The sequence below is a fragment of the Bombus terrestris genome, chromosome 3, assembly GCF_910591885.1.
Source record: "Bombus terrestris chromosome 3, iyBomTerr1.2, whole genome shotgun sequence".
In the NCBI taxonomy this organism is placed as follows: domain Eukaryota; kingdom Metazoa; phylum Arthropoda; class Insecta; order Hymenoptera; family Apidae; genus Bombus; species Bombus terrestris.
Genome location: NC_063271.1, coordinates 6,760,882 through 6,779,184, shown reverse-complemented (window position 1 = coordinate 6,779,184; position 18,303 = coordinate 6,760,882). Strand labels below are relative to the sequence as shown.

General features: G+C 37.6%; 2 protein-coding genes across 2 annotated transcripts; one reads left to right on the top strand and one right to left on the bottom strand.

Moving 5' to 3' along the window:
• Positions 1-9,219: 9,219 nt before the first annotated feature.
• On the bottom strand, positions 9,220-13,186 carry LOC100642918 (actin-related protein 5). The gene is made up of 7 exons (XM_012320503.3): positions 12,977-13,186; positions 12,559-12,873; positions 12,201-12,481; positions 11,910-12,128; positions 11,532-11,833; positions 11,287-11,467; positions 9,220-11,200 (listed from the first exon to the last, which is right to left on the bottom strand). Exons 1-7 carry the CDS (start codon positions 13,077-13,079, stop codon positions 10,577-10,579), a joined length of 2,025 nt encoding a protein of 674 aa, XP_012175893.1. The 5' UTR covers positions 13,080-13,186; the 3' UTR covers positions 9,220-10,576.
• LOC100643032 (protein obstructor-E) lies at positions 12,330-17,929 on the top strand. Its single transcript, XM_003394081.4, has 4 exons — positions 12,330-12,445; positions 14,556-15,831; positions 17,130-17,547; positions 17,815-17,929. The coding sequence occupies exons 2-4, from the start codon at positions 15,585-15,587 to the stop codon at positions 17,840-17,842; spliced, it is 693 nt and encodes a 230-aa protein (XP_003394129.1). The 5' UTR covers positions 12,330-12,445; positions 14,556-15,584; the 3' UTR covers positions 17,843-17,929.
• The last annotated feature ends 374 nt before the right edge of the window (positions 17,930-18,303 follow it).

Genomic DNA, 18,303 nt, shown 5'->3' with positions numbered 1-18,303 from the left:
CGCGTTTTTCCTTTTGTTGTTTTCCTTTAATTTTTTTCTTTTTTGTGTTCCTGCATCTTCCCTTCTCTTTTTTATATGTGTAGAGAGAAAAAGATTCGTCGATCGAAGAGTTAGAGAAAGTAGCGACGTAGATGTATCGATTTATTCTTCTTCTTTTATACGAAAACGCGGAACAATTTTGTGCTGCGATTCCTCGCGTCAACTTCTCTTTGCGGTGATACGCGTTGGAGAACGCATCGACGAAACACGATCACCGCCATTTGTATACGAGAATTGTTCGAAACAAGTTATTAATTGTTGCTCCAAAAGAGAATCGGAAAAAGAAAGTCAGTAAAATGTTATTATCGGCAGTCGTGGAATATGGGTGTCTTCAGGAATAGCGATATTCTGTGCAATGTGATTATTGTGTTATCGAACCACGATATTTTTTACATGACCGTTCTAAAAGGAAAATGGTGACTATAATTTATATATGCATATATATATATATCTATGTATCTATATGTGTATATATATATATATATATATATACATACATATGTATGTATGTATTTATTGAAAATATTTTCATTTGTATGCGATTAAAATTGCGTTCTCATTTGACGATTTAAATGTACATACGTTATCACGATAATTATTATTATTATATTATATTATATTATTATCATTATCATTATTATTATAATAATTATTATTATTATTATTTCGTGCTCGCCTGTGTCAGTATTATGTTTCTCATTCGAAATCTCGACGCATGCGGATTGATTCGTCTCACTCGTGTCTTTGAAACCGTGTCCAAAGGGACGCTTTTTCGCCATCTGTTAAATATTAACAACGTTTGCACCGTTCGATTCACGATCTGCCTTCTTGCGAAGTAAATCGTGCGTTTTCTAACGATTTCTTGACGGCTACTTCCTCAAAGAGAGGTTATTTCAAACGTGCAATATATTTGCATATTCGACGGATGAATGTCGACGCGCTAATAAGATTTCAAAACAAAGATGTATGGGTATTTGAAAGATTCAAGGATTTTTGTAAATTCGACTTAAGTATTTTACGGAGCCGATCAAAATTTAAAGGGTCAGCTAGTAAATAATTTTATATATGTTTTTTTTTTCTTTTTGACATTAAAACTATTTACATATTTATTATGTGTTAGTTTATTTATCTATTAAGGAATATTATCCGATCCAATCGGGTACATTCCGTACGAGGATCTAATCCATATCCTAAAATTTGTATCTTATACAATTTTTTAAGTTATCAAAGTTATTAAAGTTAATCTCAATTGGTACTTAAAATATAGTTTTCCTGTATCTATTATCTAATTGTAGTTACGTCAAACGACTATATTTGTTTCGAATTAATATATCACGGTGTTTAAAGTTCCTGTATATCGAGCACGATGCTTTGAAAAGGCAATGTGGTTTATTTTGACCTTATAGTACCAATTGAGGGTTATTACTACCTTAATGATACCTTTACATAACACGTTCATACGACTGGGCTAATGTAGTCTAAAGTATTACAGTATCGTGTTTAACACGCCTTCTGTAACGCTATAAATTATTTGTCAAACGATTTTTCAATTATTACGAAATAAATCTCGAACCAAGTTCTCAAAATCTCCTATCACTCGATAAGTATTTTCAATTTTATAATATTCTTTGTTACGTTATAATATTTTATAACTAGAAGATCAAAACGTACTTACGGGATAAGAAATATTCAAAGTTTTAGTTTGATTTAAGATTAAACTTATGATATTCGTCATGTTGCGATACAGAGATACACGTGCTCTTATGAAAAGGGAAATTCGAAATTTCTGCTTCGTTGAAATATATATTTATATCGCGTTCTAAATAGCAAAAATTAATCGTCCGAGAAGAGATTAGAATTATAATTTTTGACGAGTCGAGTGTAATTTTGAGCACTCAAAAATACCCATGATCTAAGATGAGATATTTAGAATTTTTATTTTTAACGCACGTCCGCGATGCTCGATACGTACTTTCAAATAGCCATACGTTTTCATAAATAACGTCCGGTGCTTGTCCTTTTGTACCGAGAATTTCACTGTTCGATGTTTTCATTGTAGAATGGCAAAATTCGATGGCATAAAATTCAAGCAAAATTTGTCGCAAGACGCAACGTTTATTCGTCAAACGACACAAATCATCAATGATAATTAACATTTCTATTCACGAAATATTGAGTAAACACGGACATCGATAGACTGTCTTTATGATAAATAGAAAAGAATAAAGGAAAGAAAAAGTAACAGTATTTAAAAAGGGTTGTTTCTACGCGTCGCTCGAATCATAATTGTAGAGTTACCAAAATATACTCTGTTCTATTTGTTATTAGACGAGCTTTTGCATGCGATTCGAATAAGATTCGAAAGAAAAATACGTTGATTTAAATAATCGAATTAATTTGAAGAAAGTTGATTCGATATGAAGAAATTGACCAATTTAAAGGAAATATCAATTCAAAGAAACTTTTTACACAAATATTTAAATGAGAGCAAATTGTTCCAAATCGTAGTATTTCGATTGGAAAATTAAACGCTGACACTAGAACTACCATATTCGACGATGTGACGGGGTTTAGATTTTTTCTTTTTGCTAACAACAAGCAGATGCTTTTTTGGCAAGCTTGTAGTTGTATGTATTTACTTATTTATTTACATAATCTCTTATTTGCATATATATATATGTATATAATATACACAAGTATACATTGCAGTTAACGTAGTTCTAGTGTTGAATCGTTCAAAAGTACAATTTAGTTTTGCATATTATCAAAAAAGGAGGAATCAAATGTGTGTAAAAAGAAGGCAGAAATAGCATGGCCGATATGTACCGAATTATCGGTATAAAATTAATTGTAATCGGAAAGCTGCACATTATCTAATGATATCTCTCGTTGATTTTGATGAATTTTCCATACACGTGTACGAAAAATATTTATAAACGTTTTATTCGTAGATATACACGAACGAATACTCTATACGACCTAACAAAGCTTATCAAAAATAACGCGTCAGCGATATCGGTCCAAAATGTCCTGTAAGAGAAAATCACCATCGCCGTACAAATTTCGATCACCGACGTTCATTTAGATCGTTTTAATACCGCGATTTATACCGACAAACTATTTTCAACGAACAGAAGCGTACGAAAGAATTAGAAGACCATTAACGAAGTTTAAAATCGTCGCTCGGTTTCTGATAGATAGTACGCGTCATAGCAAACGTTTTATGCAAACGATCGAAATCCGAAAATGATAAAGACAGAGTCGCGAGACGGGCAGTGTCTGGAAAGGAAATCTTTCATTTTCTACCTGAAACTCCGATCGACCATCGAGATAATAACGAGGAAACGATCGAACGAAGGCGTTAGCAGTTAGATTTTGTCGTTAAACCGTGTCTCGAACTGCAGGATCCTACAGGTGGACGAACGTATTGTACAGATAGATTTTCGAGTCAGGACGATATGCACAAGAAAACAGCCTGCCATACGATCGACTTTCGCGTTTTCGGTTCGGTTGTTCGATTTTTCGCATGATCATGATCGTACAATTCGTCCATTGGTATTTAACAATTCATTCTACTATCACTACATATCTCTATTCTATCAATTCCTTCACGATCGACGTGAAGGTTTTGCGAAAGATCTCAAAGTACGTGTTTCGATTTGCTTTCTTCTTTTTTTTCCTTTCTCTCTTATCCGTTTGTTTGTTGCGTTCGTCGTCAAGAAAGATCGGTCAGTCGAGAAATCGAGTGGATTGAGAATTCTCCGCAGGAAATACGAGTCGTGTGGAGATTTGTTAGACCGCACCGTGTTCTACCGGTGATCGGTAGATTTCGTCGAGTCCCGATCAACGTAACTGGTTGTAATAGCTGGAGAATGGTGGACAAATTTGCGTTAGATATCACGCGATACGACGTTACATTCGATAGGAGCACTTTTCGATCTATGCGAGGATACTCCGCGATCGATTCAGGTGCGAAGCGAAGATTTATTTTCGAACATCGGCTGGTTCGAGTCGGCCACAAAATTTCCCCACAAAGCTGCAAATCTTGCAAATCTCTTGATCGTCCGATTTTACTCGCTTCGATTTCGTTTTCCTACTATTTTCACCTTTCGTATTTACTATATTTATGTGCTATTCGAAATTCGGTAGGACACTATGAATCGTATATAAAAGTAACGAGCAATAAACCAACCATATTCCTATCCTACTTACCACGACCAAGTACGCACTATCGTTATGAAAATTTAAGGAAACGCTCTTAACGAGATAGACAGTGACGAGATAGACGGCGCAACCGAAAGTTACGATTCGAATCAGAATTTTTCCAAACGATCGATACAGCTCTAGATCAAATTTATAGACGCGGAACGCAAAGTGAAAAGATACACGACGATTCTGCGATCCGTGCAAATCAGATTCCGATGCATTTATCGAAGGTGTAAAGGTACCAAGAACGTATATTAATGAAAGATCAAAGAAACGCAAATTTCTTTATTAAACGAAAAGAATATATGATTAAACAGAAATAAAGAAACACGAAGGATCGCATTATCGTGGTGTCATTAGGCTAATAATAAAGTAATAAAAGCCATCGTCCGCTTTTATGTTTGTTGACTGGATGTGGACGTACGGCTCGAGGCTCGAAACAGTTCCTGATCCGGGTTCGAACACTCTTTTCGGTGCTTTATCGTGCAGGCTGATCGGCCCTATATACACATTTGTGATACTCGGTTCCGCGCAGCCCTGGCTCGGACGTTGAATACTCTCGCTCGTCTCCTGGTACGAGCAGCGCGTGATGTAATTAAATCGACTTTCGCGGTGGGTGGAAGGTAGGTGCGGGGGATTAGAGGTGGATTAATCAGCGAAGACCGGAGAAAGGGAAAAGAGGAAGGAGGAGTAGTAGTTCGGTTGATAAGGGCCACGTGAATCGGGTGGGAGGGGGACGGGTGGTATACGAATTTAATAAGAGCGAAATCAATCTCGATTTATTATCGAGGACTATGGCCGGTCTATCTTTTAAAAGAGGGAAACGATAAAAGGTGGTAAGGGGTGTGAGGTGATGGATGAATACAAAAAAGCGGTGAGGTGAAAGACGAAAAGAATCGAGAGTGGGAGGGAAGGGGTGATGATGAGCCGAGAAAGAGGGAGTAAGAGAAAGATTAAAAATGATTAAAAACGATGCTCGCGTCGCTCGACATTGCGCCTGTACCATTTTGCTTCTTTAGCAGAGTACAATGCCATTTATTTTTATAATACGTTTACGTAGGATAGCTATTATTTTTATAGAGGTTTATCGTGCTACCAGTAAGTCTTATAGAGGCCTGCGAAATAAAAATAGTGTAGGATTTTTCACTAGGAGCCGCGGATTCCACGATATAAGATACATATAAGGTCAGCCGGGATTTCCGATGTGACGGCGAATAAGAGAGACACGCACTTCTAGTACTGGCTTTTATTTTCGACCACACGTTTCTTACGCACGTTCTTCGACGAGTTCCGTGTATCGAACGGAGCGATGCTTGTTCAGGCACGATCCGTGATTCTCAGTAACAAGCAGCCCGTATTTCGAAGTCACGCGACCCTCGTGATATCTGCAATTTAGAAATCGAATTTCCTCGGTTCGTTGCAATTTTTAGAGAAAGGGGAAAACATAGCAATAAAAGGAGACGAATAATAAAATTCTCTGCACGAATGAAAACGCGACCGTGGCCGCCTCGACGATACTTTCGGGGATCTTGAACCGTCATTTTCGAACGTTGACGATGGATTATCGTGGAGGCGATGCAACGTAGGCGAAGGTAACACGCGATATTTCTTCCGCTAATTGACGCTTCTCGTGGAATTAGCCTCGGATGAACGTTCGGGTAAGTCTCTTGATGCGTTTCGTATCGCGATTTTCAACGCGGGTGTTCCCTGCAAAGAAAACATAGTAAGGTCGTACGTCGATGAACGTTTGAAAGATTATCGAGATACGTTTCGTTCTATTTTAAATATCACTCGAATATAAATCTTTGACTAATCTGCTCTACGTGAGATACGATCGTACGTTTGAAAAATAAAATTTCGAATAAGGTAGTTGGTAATATTTTAACGATCGGATAATTCGAAAAAGGCCTTCCCATGTTTCTACGTACATAATTATACGAACTTGCCTCGAGAGACTTATCACGAACAAATAACGTAATCTTTTAATCAAACAGCCATTAAAGCTAGTATAATGTACACACCTTGATGCCATTATGTCATATGAATAATTAAAACGAAGCTATAGAGTCAAGCAGTGTCATGGACACGCGATATCGCGCGAGATACGTTGAAAACAAGCGAGCCTCTCCGTTGTGCAGTGTTGCGGACGATTTTCCGTTCGAAGTGCACCGATATTTTTCTAAACGAAGTCTTGGTACAACTTGTCGCGTGTTACGTCCTGTTTCAGAGACCTCCGTTTCTAACGTCTTCCCCAGTCGTCGAAAGTATTCCACTGATTTCTGTTCGAATTGCCACTTTCAATAGGTAAAAACAGAATCGAAGTCGTTCGACTTTTCGCAAACGCGTAAAAAGTATACAGGACATACGTACGCGCGTACATACACGTACACACGATTTAACTAACACCGGTATGGTCTACGATAAACCCGAGGATGCTAAACCAGGAGCAAAGAGAAGCGAAAAGATGAATGAATAAAAATAAAAAAAAAAATAAAAAAATAAAAAAAATAGAAAGATAGGAAAGAGAAGAACAAAGGCAGCTAGAGAGGAAATAAAAAAAGGGTGGGTGGGAAGGGAGAGATCGATTGGCTCGTTAGGCCATAAGCATAGGAGCGTAAGATTTTTTATTCTTGATATCTCTGCTCGGGTCGAGTCTTGAACGGTGCCTAAAATGCTTCGATTGAAAACGGCGAACGAGAAATAAAAAGCAAGTTCTGAATTGCGTGTCGACGAACATTTTTTAAGAACACAGAGAAAAAGGGAAAAAACAGGGATTGTTTATCGGATTCTTGCGGTATGTTGTTTCGCGTTATCCTCGGCAAAGAATATAAGGGAAAGCAAGATCGCACGATTCGAAGTGGGTAAGAACGAATTAAAAGAAAGGGAGGGAGAAAGCAGGAAATTAATAACGGGGAGAAATAAAGATGGATGATCGATTCATCGGAGGAACAAAAGATTCTGATACGACACGACGATAAAGATAAGATATACCTATATACATACCGTCGATGCGTAGAAAGTACCGTGTCATATATATATATACATATACATATATATATATATATATACATATACATATTATATATAACAAAAATACGCGCGTGTGTATGTATGTACGTGTATGAGTGAATTTGCATATTTGAAAAATGTGCGTGCGTATGCGTGTATGCGTGAGACGTTAAACAAGAGGATTATCATAGTGCTCCGTTTAAGGAAAGCACGCAGGCTGTGGCGAAAATTGTGCTGCAACCGGTTGTAGGATTATTTTTCTGTGAAAAAGTAGGTCGACCGTGGTGGAACAAGTTTTGTTCGGTACGAAGTCTGGTTTTCAGGGAAATTAACTTTCGATATCGTAAAATACACGGGTGATCGCCTAACGTTCTAGGAAAATGAAACTACAGATGGAAATAAAAAATAATACTATTTTCTTCGAAATTGTAAACGATACTGTTAATCGTTATTCCATGGGATCGTATGAGATATAGATGATATTCTATGAGCTAATATTCCTGCACATCGCGCGATATTTTGATCGGCTGTAACGATAATTCAATGTTTCGAGCGTACGTCGAAAAATCGTTATACGATTTTGAATCGAACAAGAAGCGAGAAGTTATGCCAGCCGATTATCGCGTTTAAAGAGAAGATTTGAGAGTTGGAATAATAATTAATCAAGTAACGATCGAATATCAAAATATAGTTTGTCGAAGTAAAGCGACTCGCAACTTATCGAATCTAATGTACATGTTTTGACGATATAAAATTTCCTTGAGCACATTGGAGATTTGTTACGCGAGAAAAGAGAAATAGACTCCAGCCCTGTCGCTTATTTTTACATAGAAACAGTGATCCAGCTTCTAGCGACAGCACTACTTTTGGCGCATCCTGTTTAATCGAAGAGAATAATTTAAAGCTACAGATCTAATATAAAGGACAATGAACAAGTATATAGATAGGTTACGCCGATACATGTATGTACCTATAAAACATAAGACGAGAGTACGCACTTTTGTAATAGTAGTTTTGCGAAACAAAAACGAAAAAAAAAAAAACGATAAATGATAGTGAATGATACATATATATATATCACGTATGTTAGATATATATATATATATATAAATATAATGAAGAAAAAAGAATTGACGCTTGATACACCATAGTTTTCACCGACATATCCTGGTTGAACACCATCCCCCTTACGTACATACTGCATATTAGTTCTTAATTATGATATCACCATAAGATTACTACACGAAAATATAGAGTATTTTATGAGTAAAACTGACGATAATATTATTATTATTAGTGATTATTACAGATCAATATTGTTTATTGCGATTCTTGTTTATTGTCGTACAATTACAATTATGATTATCGAGAATATAGGTACGTATAATAAACGTAACGATGGTACAACTAAGGCAAGTATGTACTGTACATAGCTGTCACTTATCCTTTTGCCCCACCATACAACCATAAGAAAGTATATAAATACATGTATATATAAATATATATATACATGCATTTATATATGTATATATATATATATATATAATATAGATATATGAAGCCATTATATTGCAAAACATTAATCTCATTGTTATACTAATAATTATTTTGAAATACTATTGTCCTTATTATTATTATTATTTTATCGTAAACCATTGTAATTATTATTAATATTATTATTATCATCGCTACTTTATATGACTACCACGATAAGAATATGTTAAAACCGCGTGTAATTTTAATTAGCGTACGATATTATTATTGGCGAAAGTAGATCCTCACTCTTAGCTAAGACAGATAGAAAACTTTATATTCTTACTTTCTTCACGGATTGGATTCTACCTCACTTTTATTGCTATTATTGAACAGCCGCTAAACGCGTGAAAAGCTTAGGAAACGAAGAACAATGAAACAAAATATAAGAAATAGACGTCCTCTACGTACTTTTCCTTTTTTCTATTTTTCGATTATTTCTGATAAAACAATTTCAAATCGGATCAAAGTGCAACTACTTACTGTTGATGTTGTTGTTAATTATTTGTTGAAACTGCAGCGACCTCAGCCTGTGATAGTTAAAAAGGATATTATTTAAATTAAGTATCCGCTGTATTACACGAAACCTAGAGCATCAATCGGCTACGCATAGTTTCGAAGGATCGAACTATGTCTGTACGTGTCGTGATTTAACTTTTGTTTGGGCAGGCCCTTGTGCCTAGAACCAAGCTCATTACGATACAATATTGTAAATTATTTGTAACTCGAGAGAATGGAAAAGAAATAAGAAAGAGATGGCTCGATACAATGTTGCGTAGAATTTAAGTATTATCGTCTGTATTAGTCAGACTTTTGTAAATCTTAATTTTGTAATGAGCTTCACGCTACGTAGTGCAATATGTATTGTTATGCGTTCTAACACGAAATTTTCACAGTAATTTGCTATGAAAGATAACGTAATTCACGAATCTGTTGCGTTTCTTCGATGAAAGTTCGAACGAAGGATTACTCAAGAATCGACTTTTTCTTGATCCGTACTTGTTATGTAATACGTCGTAATGTTTGTAATTTTATCTAATTTTACCTATAACTGCATGTGATAAGAGAGAAAAGTGTAGTTACAGAGCACGTAAAAGTAAAAATGCAACAAATGTCATTGAGTGCTTTAAACAAATACACGTAACAAACGCTGTGCGCTTGTGATTATAATTATTTTTTCTTTTCGTTTCTTTTTTTGTTTAAGATAAAGAGAAAACTAATCCAATTGTTTCTTCTTTTCTTATGTATGTTGGTGACGTGTGAAATGGTTCGAAACGAACGAGTTTCCATACGGTATGTTCCTTTATTAGGTGAAACACGCAAGAATCACTTATAATTAGCTGTAATATAATCGCCTGTAGGGCTTCGTAATATTTTTTCAATATATATATATATATGTATATGTATACATTATATTAACTGTATTGTGATGTTAACTTAAGCCATGGACAGAAACGTAGGAGAGATTTTTCGAGGTCGCTGTAGTAAATCCTCTTGCTGGGGTGAGGAATCACTTTCTCAGTTTTTTAGCTTATTCGACAAGCGCCGATAAACAAGCGGATGTCGATTATTCTCGATGAATAAAAAAAGAAAACCAGAATGTACTCGCATAATTATCTTTGAATGGTAAAATGGCGATGATTGGGAACTGTACATTGTGATCAGCAAACAGACTACAATGTAGTTTGTTCGTGATTGAATGAACAAACGGAAACACTTGTGTAATAAAGTAGATATCCATAAAAAAATATCATCTGTATTTTCTATTCACTTTAGTTTTATTATACTTTTACTCCATTTCAACGTCAACGACAGCATCCTCTACGATAACCTGTTCCGATGTCACAGGAGTCTGTATCGTAGGTAAAGGATCAGGAGAACGGGTGTAAGTATTACTGCTCAAGTGTTCTTTAAAATATTCACCACCTCTTTCCTCGTACTCCTTCTTACTCACTAAGAATTCAGGAAGGTTTCCATTTAAGCCAAAATCCCTGGCACCGTACCATGCATCTAGGCTGGTATTTTTTGCAATATTTATTCGAAAACTCGATCCAAATGGTCGTATTTCACGAAGTTCACGATTCAATCTTTCAAGTAAACCAGGAAATCTTGTCGGCCCACCCGTGAGAAATATATTTCCCACGAGTCGCGACTGCTGTTCGGGCGGATAAAGCTTCAAAACGAAATCGATTGTCTCTGCAATGCCAGCTTCCATTGAACCAATCATCGATGGTTGAAATAATATTTCCGGAGCTCTCAAGCGTTCTACCCCTACGTGTAATTGATGAGTTTCTCCAGGAATCATAGGAACGTTAGATCCAGCACCATCGAATTCTGGATCGTGATGTCGTAGTACATCTTCCAATTCCATAAGCTTTTCTTGTTCTACCTCCGAGTCTGAATCTCCACCTTCCTGTGAAAGACAAATTAGAAACACAGTACAACTTTAACGTTATAAATTTCAGTGCGAAAAGACAATAAATTAAAATTTATACAAACCCTATTTATAACTTTATAAACATCCCAATCTTCGTCTCTCATACCAAAATCATCATCGCGTTTTTCTTTTCTCGCCAATTGGCTTATTATGCGCATTCTTTCCTGTGCAGCGGCTGTTCTACGTTTCGCCATATCTTGTCTACGTTGTCTTTTTGCTAGTCGTCTTTCTAATATTTCTTGCCTATAGTATAAAGAAAAATATATTGTAACATCGTTATAAAAACAACGAAGAAATCATTGGTTACCTTTTCTTTCGAACACCAGCAATCCATTCGTCAAAATCTTGTTGATCTTTAGGTTGCAAACTCGATTTTATTTTTGGTTTTTGTTCTTCCATCGCGATATTCTCCTCTTGCGAGTTAGCCGCTACTATCTTTTGTCTGGTCCTTTCTACTTTTGCTTGCAGATTATTAATCATTTTTATCAGATCTGCCTCGTTTGCGAGAGAATAAGTTTTTAACGCTTGATCAAATTCATCCGTTTCACCTTCCTCTAATAAATCTTGAACGGCTAATAATTGATTTAGTTGTTCTTCATCTTCTGCTAACTACAAATAACGATTATGTTTCAATCGTTCGTATCTAAATAAATTTATGGAAATAGATTTATAGAAAATTACTAACTCTCTCTTCTCTTTTCCTGGCATTGATTTCCATTAATCTTCTAGCTAATTCGCGTTTCCTCTCTTTCTGCTGCTCGACTGTTAGACCAGGAGTATTTGCAGGAGCAACATAGGGTAATTGAACCCTTAATACATTTGTATCGTAATAATCTGGATCTGCCCATTTAGAAATTTCATCTTGATAACTTAAAGCTATCATCGAATGTTCATGTATTAATTCCTATATAGAGAAAATGGAATTATACATTCTTTGAATCGTCATAGCAGTGTAAGTGATAAATCATCCATATACCTCTGCTCGACTAGGTGTAATTGCATTTACATGTACTGGATATTTAAGTTGAAGCAACCTGTGCATGTAGGAGGTAATGTGATATCCACCAACATTGATTCTTCTTGAGTTTACAGGATCTGCTTTACCATCTAATATAGGTATTATGTGCGTAGTGTGATATCCAATACTGATTATTAAACCATCCGGTGGACAATTGTTATGCTGATAAGAAAATAAGCAATCCACACCATATGCTATCGCAGGTACGTTATAACATTCAAATAAAAGTTCAGCCATCACTAAAACGAATACAGCCATTATCTCTGACATAAGTCTGAAAGTAACCTCAAATTTGTTTGTACGCTTATGTACTTACAGTTTCTGGAATAATTAGGATTCAAAAACGCTTCTGTTAAAATAATAGGATGATTTACCGCACCCTCTGTATCTATTCCCATATGAGTAAAAGTGTAATCAAATATTTGTTCCTGTGCTTCAAAATGCGTAACCACGTTTCGATCAAACTGTGTTTTTAATTGAAATCGAACAGCTTCGATATTAGCTATGTCATTTCCAACCTGAGGTTCACCGTCCTTTTTTCCACGTTCTTTGCGTGGTTTTGCAATAAGATTTTTAAATATTAGTTGGCATTCTTTTTCTGTAGCCCAACCAACTCTACAATTGTACGATCCTATAAGAAATTATTCACAATTTTTTATTTCATTAACTCTATACTTATCTATACTTGTAATTATATATTTATATGATATAATCAAATAATGTATTTAACTTACCATTGTCAATAACAAGCGGAGTTGCTTCGCATTTTACTCTATTTGGATAAAGATGAATAATATCAGGTACAGCTTTTATGTCTTTTAATTCAAGAACTTCCATTATATATTTACGATATTTATTTCTTCTTTTTTAATAAATCATAAAGAATACTTGCAGACGTCGGTGTTTTGGGACATGATGTAAACAATATAACCAGTCGAGGAACTGTAATATCGACGAAGTTGAAATACCAGCCACAAGATGGCGTGTGAATGCAAATGGCGTTGCATCACCGACGTTTTAGTCAATGATTGCATCACGCGCAATCAATTCAAACGTTTCGAGAAAGAACATATATTTCAGCGTTAATCTTTACGTTACTTGCTAGTATCAATCATACTTCTATTCATTTTTCTATGTTGCGTGATATTTTGATTACTAGTCTCACTGTCCAAATAAAATTTTTTATAGTTTTTCCAAGTATCTCAATATCACGCTCTATCAAAACTTTTCCCTCTTAACAATCGCAACTAACATAATATCTTGCTATAAAGGTATTATAAAATAGTCCGTGTTTTTGTTCGTAATATTTGTTCTTACGATTTTCGCGCTTTCGCATTTGTAATAAATCACGAACGAACAACGAATCACGAGGCGACGCGATACGTTTGACTTTACAGCGCGAATCTAAATTGTTCTGCTTTCGCGGTCATTGGCCACATGATATCGTTTAAGAAAACGATCGTTTGACGAAAGAAGAAAGCGAAATTGTATTTTTATTCAAATCACCGAAGGTTCGCGGTCTTCTTTTCGCGTTTCACAATCGCGAGTACGTTTCACTCGCACGTACGAGTCCTAACGTTTCGACGCGTGATTTTTTCATCGTAAAAGCCCGCGTATCGAGTCGTTTGCGCAAAGAACCATCGATCCTCTTATCTTATCAGCGAAACGTACAAAGATGATCTGTAAAAATGTCGTAAGAAGTGCTGTTGCCGGGTGTCGGTAAAAACAAATCAAAGATTTGTAAAAGAGCCGTGTAAGAGAAATCACGAGGAAATTAAAGAAACGTGGATCATATTGACAAAGAGTATCGACAGAGCGAGAATATCGGGCGCCACGCGTATTCAAAGCATCCGGAAGAGAACGTGTGCGCAGAAGTAACGATATTAACATTCACGGACCCTTTCAAAGCGTTGCGCAATTATAATTTCACAAACGCGCGTGAAATCGTACGAACTGTTCCCGATCGATAAAATAACACGGTCGTTCTTCGTTTATTGCTTCACTCGCGAACGCCTTGAAAAAGATGGCAACGAGCGAATAGCGTTGAAAGTCGAAACGAAACGAAACGAACGTTATATAGATATTTACTCTGCTTGTGACATTGGTCATCCTCGAGTCGTTGACCTTCTCTATTCTTCGAGTATATCTCAAGTATATCTCTCGTTTCCCCGTTAACGTTGGGCAAATTTGCATTGTCAACTTTAGATTAACATCTATCAATATCCGCGCTCGCAGCAACTCTCAGCGATCTGTTAGATCTAAATTTAGCACTGTCAACGCCCAACATCGGATATTTCCAATTCTCTGTTTCAGTGGCTTTCAACTCAACCATCGAGAAAACTTACGGAGGAAAAATTGTCGGAGCACGGAACGTTATGGCACAGATTAATACCAATCTCGGATGTTATTAACTTTCTATGGAATTCGACGATCAATCGACAACAACGTACGAAAGGCGTAATTACGAGCGTAATTCGAAAAAACGAAACCTACACCAACACACGTACCGGTTGCTACTTAATTGCTGTAACGCGTGCTCTACTCTGCACGCGTTACGTGTATTTTCATAGCACGCGCACTCTGCAAATCTTCGCCTGGTCGAACCTTCCACGAACGCGTAAAAAATCCACGATCTACGCGCGACAAAACGAATTCTACTTCTCGCCAAGTAAACGAATTACTTCCTCGCCACGGACATTTCCTTCCTGCAGTTGCCGTAGCGATAAGACAGCCTCCGCCGATCAATCTGCCCCTTTGTTCTGCCAGTAAATTATCTCGAGCCAGAAGCAACGCGATTGAATCGCTGCGTTGATCGATGATAAGCTGCGACCAGATCGCCTATTCGCGTACTCGCACAGGGAGGAGTAGGGTGAGATTGCGCGTTACCCGGAAGTGGCAGGGATATTGGTGTCGGTGATACGCGTCCGTAGCCGATGGAGAAATAAGAAGAAACGCGGGAAACAGAAAGCGAAACGGGCGCAGCGAAGGTTTAGGCGGTGAGACAGTATCGGCAGTCCCGTGGAAGAAAAGCGGCGATAGTAGAGCGAGCAAGCGAGAAAGAAGTTTCGGCGAAAGGGGGGTGGGGGTTGTGAAATGCAAGCAAGGATGCAGAGGTGGTGTGGCAGGCGAATCAGGACCAGTTTCAGGTCTGCGCTCACGTCATATCCACGTTGCTACGTGCTGTCGACGGATCGGAATAGAAGGAAGAAGAAGAAGAAGAAGAAGAAGAAGAAGAAGAAGAGGTGGAGAAACGGAGGAGTAGCGTGTTTTGGGCCATTGTGCTTTAATCGAGGGTTTAGAGGCGGAGGAAGAAGAAAGAAAATAAAAAATTAAAAAAGGACCATGTTTCTTCGAGTGTTTTTCCTTTTGTTGGTCAGTGTGGTGACCTTGAGCAGGGCACAGTTTCGGTGTCCCGAGCCGAAGGGTTTCTTCTCGGATCTGGAACAGTGCGATCTTTATTACGTTTGCATAGACGGCAAGGCGGAGGAGAAGCTGTGCAAAGACGGTCTCGTCTTCAGAGACGACAACCCTAAGAAGGAACTCTGTGATATTCCAGCTAACGTGCCTTGCGGAGACAGGACTCTCCTTCGTAAGTTACACTTTCCTTAATCGTTTGTATCAACGAACGAGACACTATTATTGCTCGATGGCACCAGCCATTAGGTTCGGTTCTACGTTTACGTATACGAGAAACGATACGAGCGTGTAAAACGTATGACGATACAAGCTATCGGTGACAGATGTGGCTTAGATCGAAGATAAAGTAGAAACGACGTAAACGAAAGGAGATGTTAGTTTTGTTTCATGTAGGAAGATATACGATCTTAGGTGGGCGTCTATCTCAAAATATTCAAATCGTAAGATCGAAATTTATGTTCGTTAATCGACATCAACGATCTGACTTCTGTTTCGATTAGAGAAATATAAATTTAAACGTTTCAGCATTGAGATATCATAATGAAACTCTCTTATTTTTAATCCCAAACGGATTCTAAAGCGCATGTATTTTCAGACGACGAACCATGTAGTTTTTAGGAGTTTTACGTATAAACGATCTTCTCTCTTTCAAGGAATTTCCACGTAAAAGCTATTGAAACATCCTTTGAACGATTTACGATAGACATCGCGACGAAGTAAGAATCAATTTAAAAGTAGTATCACGATTGTAAGCTAAATCTAATTTACGAGCGAACGAATCGATCGGCGAGGTGGAATCGCGTAAAGATCGCACGATACCGAGAACTTCGAGAAGCGAATTTATGAGAAACCAAAGGTGAAAGTTACATGTCTGATTGCGCGCACCAGAATATTCCGGTCACACTATCTTCTATTTTCATGAAATTCCGAACAGGAACGTGATACGAATCGTCGATGCAGCAGAAATTTGTATCGATGTCCCATATCGAACATCCAACCGCCCGATCTAAAAATGCAAATCAGGGTTTTTTCCCGATGAACGCAGCTCGATTTCGAATGCGCGAATTCGAACGCGCGCTAAAAGAACGACGCGACGATTAGAATGCGCGGCGAAGTTGCGAAAGACGCGATAAATTAGGACGAACCGGTTTCTCCGTAAATCCTTGGCTATATTTGTCTTCAGACGTGCTTTTAATCCTCCTTGGCCTTTGTCGTTCGTTTTTTTCCCTCCCGCAAGCGTTCTTTTACCGTTCGAATCGAAATCTTAACTCGTATGCTAATCTTTCCAATTGCCGTGGATCGAGTGGAATCCTAGTGAAAGGACATTTCTTTCTCGCTTCGCGTATAAACTTATGTTAATTGATATCATTTATACGTTGTATATAATCGATAATATTAAAACGTTAATGTAGCCTCTTACTTTAGCCTAGTAATTCTATTTTAATCAACTTTCGATGCTTAATTATTCAGAGGAGCCACAGCCGAGCAAAGGATGTCCACGAGCTAATGGCTACTTCAAACACGAGGATCCAACCGCTTGCGATCGTTTCGTGAATTGCATCGATGGCGTGGCGCAAATAATGCCCTGTCCGCCTGGTCTGATCTACGAAGACAAAATGTCTAGCTGTGTCTGGCCGGCAGATGCCAGCAGATTGTGCGAGAACGTGAAGAGAGACGTTCTCGACGATGGATTCGTCTGTCCCGATGGCGATGTGCCTGGACCACTCGGCAGGATTCTACCCCATCCTACCTATCCTCATCCGGAGGATTGTGCCAAGTTCTACATTTGCAAAAATGGCGTGGTGCCACAGAAAGGACAATGCGAGCCTGGTACCGTTTACAGCGAGGACAGCTTCAAGTGTATGGATCCGGAGAGCGTACCTGGATGGTAAGGTTTCGTAAAGATCTTAACGAGAAACTTTGACCGGATGTTACTTTGTTATCGATCTTCGAAAGTTATCTATCGTCGCATAACGAAAGATCGCGAAAGTAAGAAACGATATCGCGATAGCAACGAGCAACAGGACAGTGAAAACAAATTTGAAAATTAATACAGTAGCGTAGGTAGTATATGGTGTTTATCAGAGAGGTGACATAATTTTGTGCATTTTGGGCGCAACGAAATTCTTATCTCTGTTGTCTCTTCTTGTTACAGCGAAGACTACTACAAAAACAAGAACTGAATAAAGACAAGGTGCCAGTTACTCAGCGATCACGTCTGTAACGCTTAATTTTTTACACTTAGGAACAATAAACCCGTGATACACTTACGTAAATGAGTAGCCTTTGCATACACCTCCCACGATAATTATACCTTTCTCCTTATGTAAACGGATATTACGCTCCGGAAATTTGTAGTGCCGACAACTTTGTTACGGCTTGTTCTAATAGAAAGATCAATAACCGCGAGTTAATAACTGTAAGACGGAATTCGCGATATAAGCGAAGGAAGAAAACGTAGCACGCGCGTTATTTTGCATTTCGTTGATTGGCAGAAGGGAACGAATCGGTCGCGATATTTTTGTTTAGTTGTTGTAAATAATTTCATTCGGGTGATAGTTTTGTTTAGAAATTTGCCTACTCTCGTGTCGTAAAGAGCAAGAAACTATGGAATTACCAGATATTAAAAGTCTTCTACCGAGTT

Coding starts and splice junctions, on each gene's coding strand:
- LOC100642918 (XM_012320503.3), bottom strand. CDS start 13,079: ATGGAAGTTCTTGAATTAAAAGACATAAAAGCTGTACCTGATATTATT. Junction 12,874..12,976: donor TCCGCTTGTTATTGACAATG/GTAAGTTAAATA, acceptor AATTTCTTATAG/GATCGTACAATTGTAGAGTT. Junction 11,468..11,531: donor GCTGGTGTTCGAAAGAAAAG/GTAACCAATGAT, acceptor TTTATACTATAG/GCAAGAAATATTAGAAAGAC.
- LOC100643032 (XM_003394081.4), top strand. CDS start 15,585: ATGTTTCTTCGAGTGTTTTTCCTTTTGTTGGTCAGTGTGGTGACCTTG. Junction 15,832..17,129: donor CGGAGACAGGACTCTCCTTC/GTAAGTTACACT, acceptor TTAATTATTCAG/AGGAGCCACAGCCGAGCAAA. Junction 17,548..17,814: donor CCGGAGAGCGTACCTGGATG/GTAAGGTTTCGT, acceptor TTCTTGTTACAG/CGAAGACTACTACAAAAACA.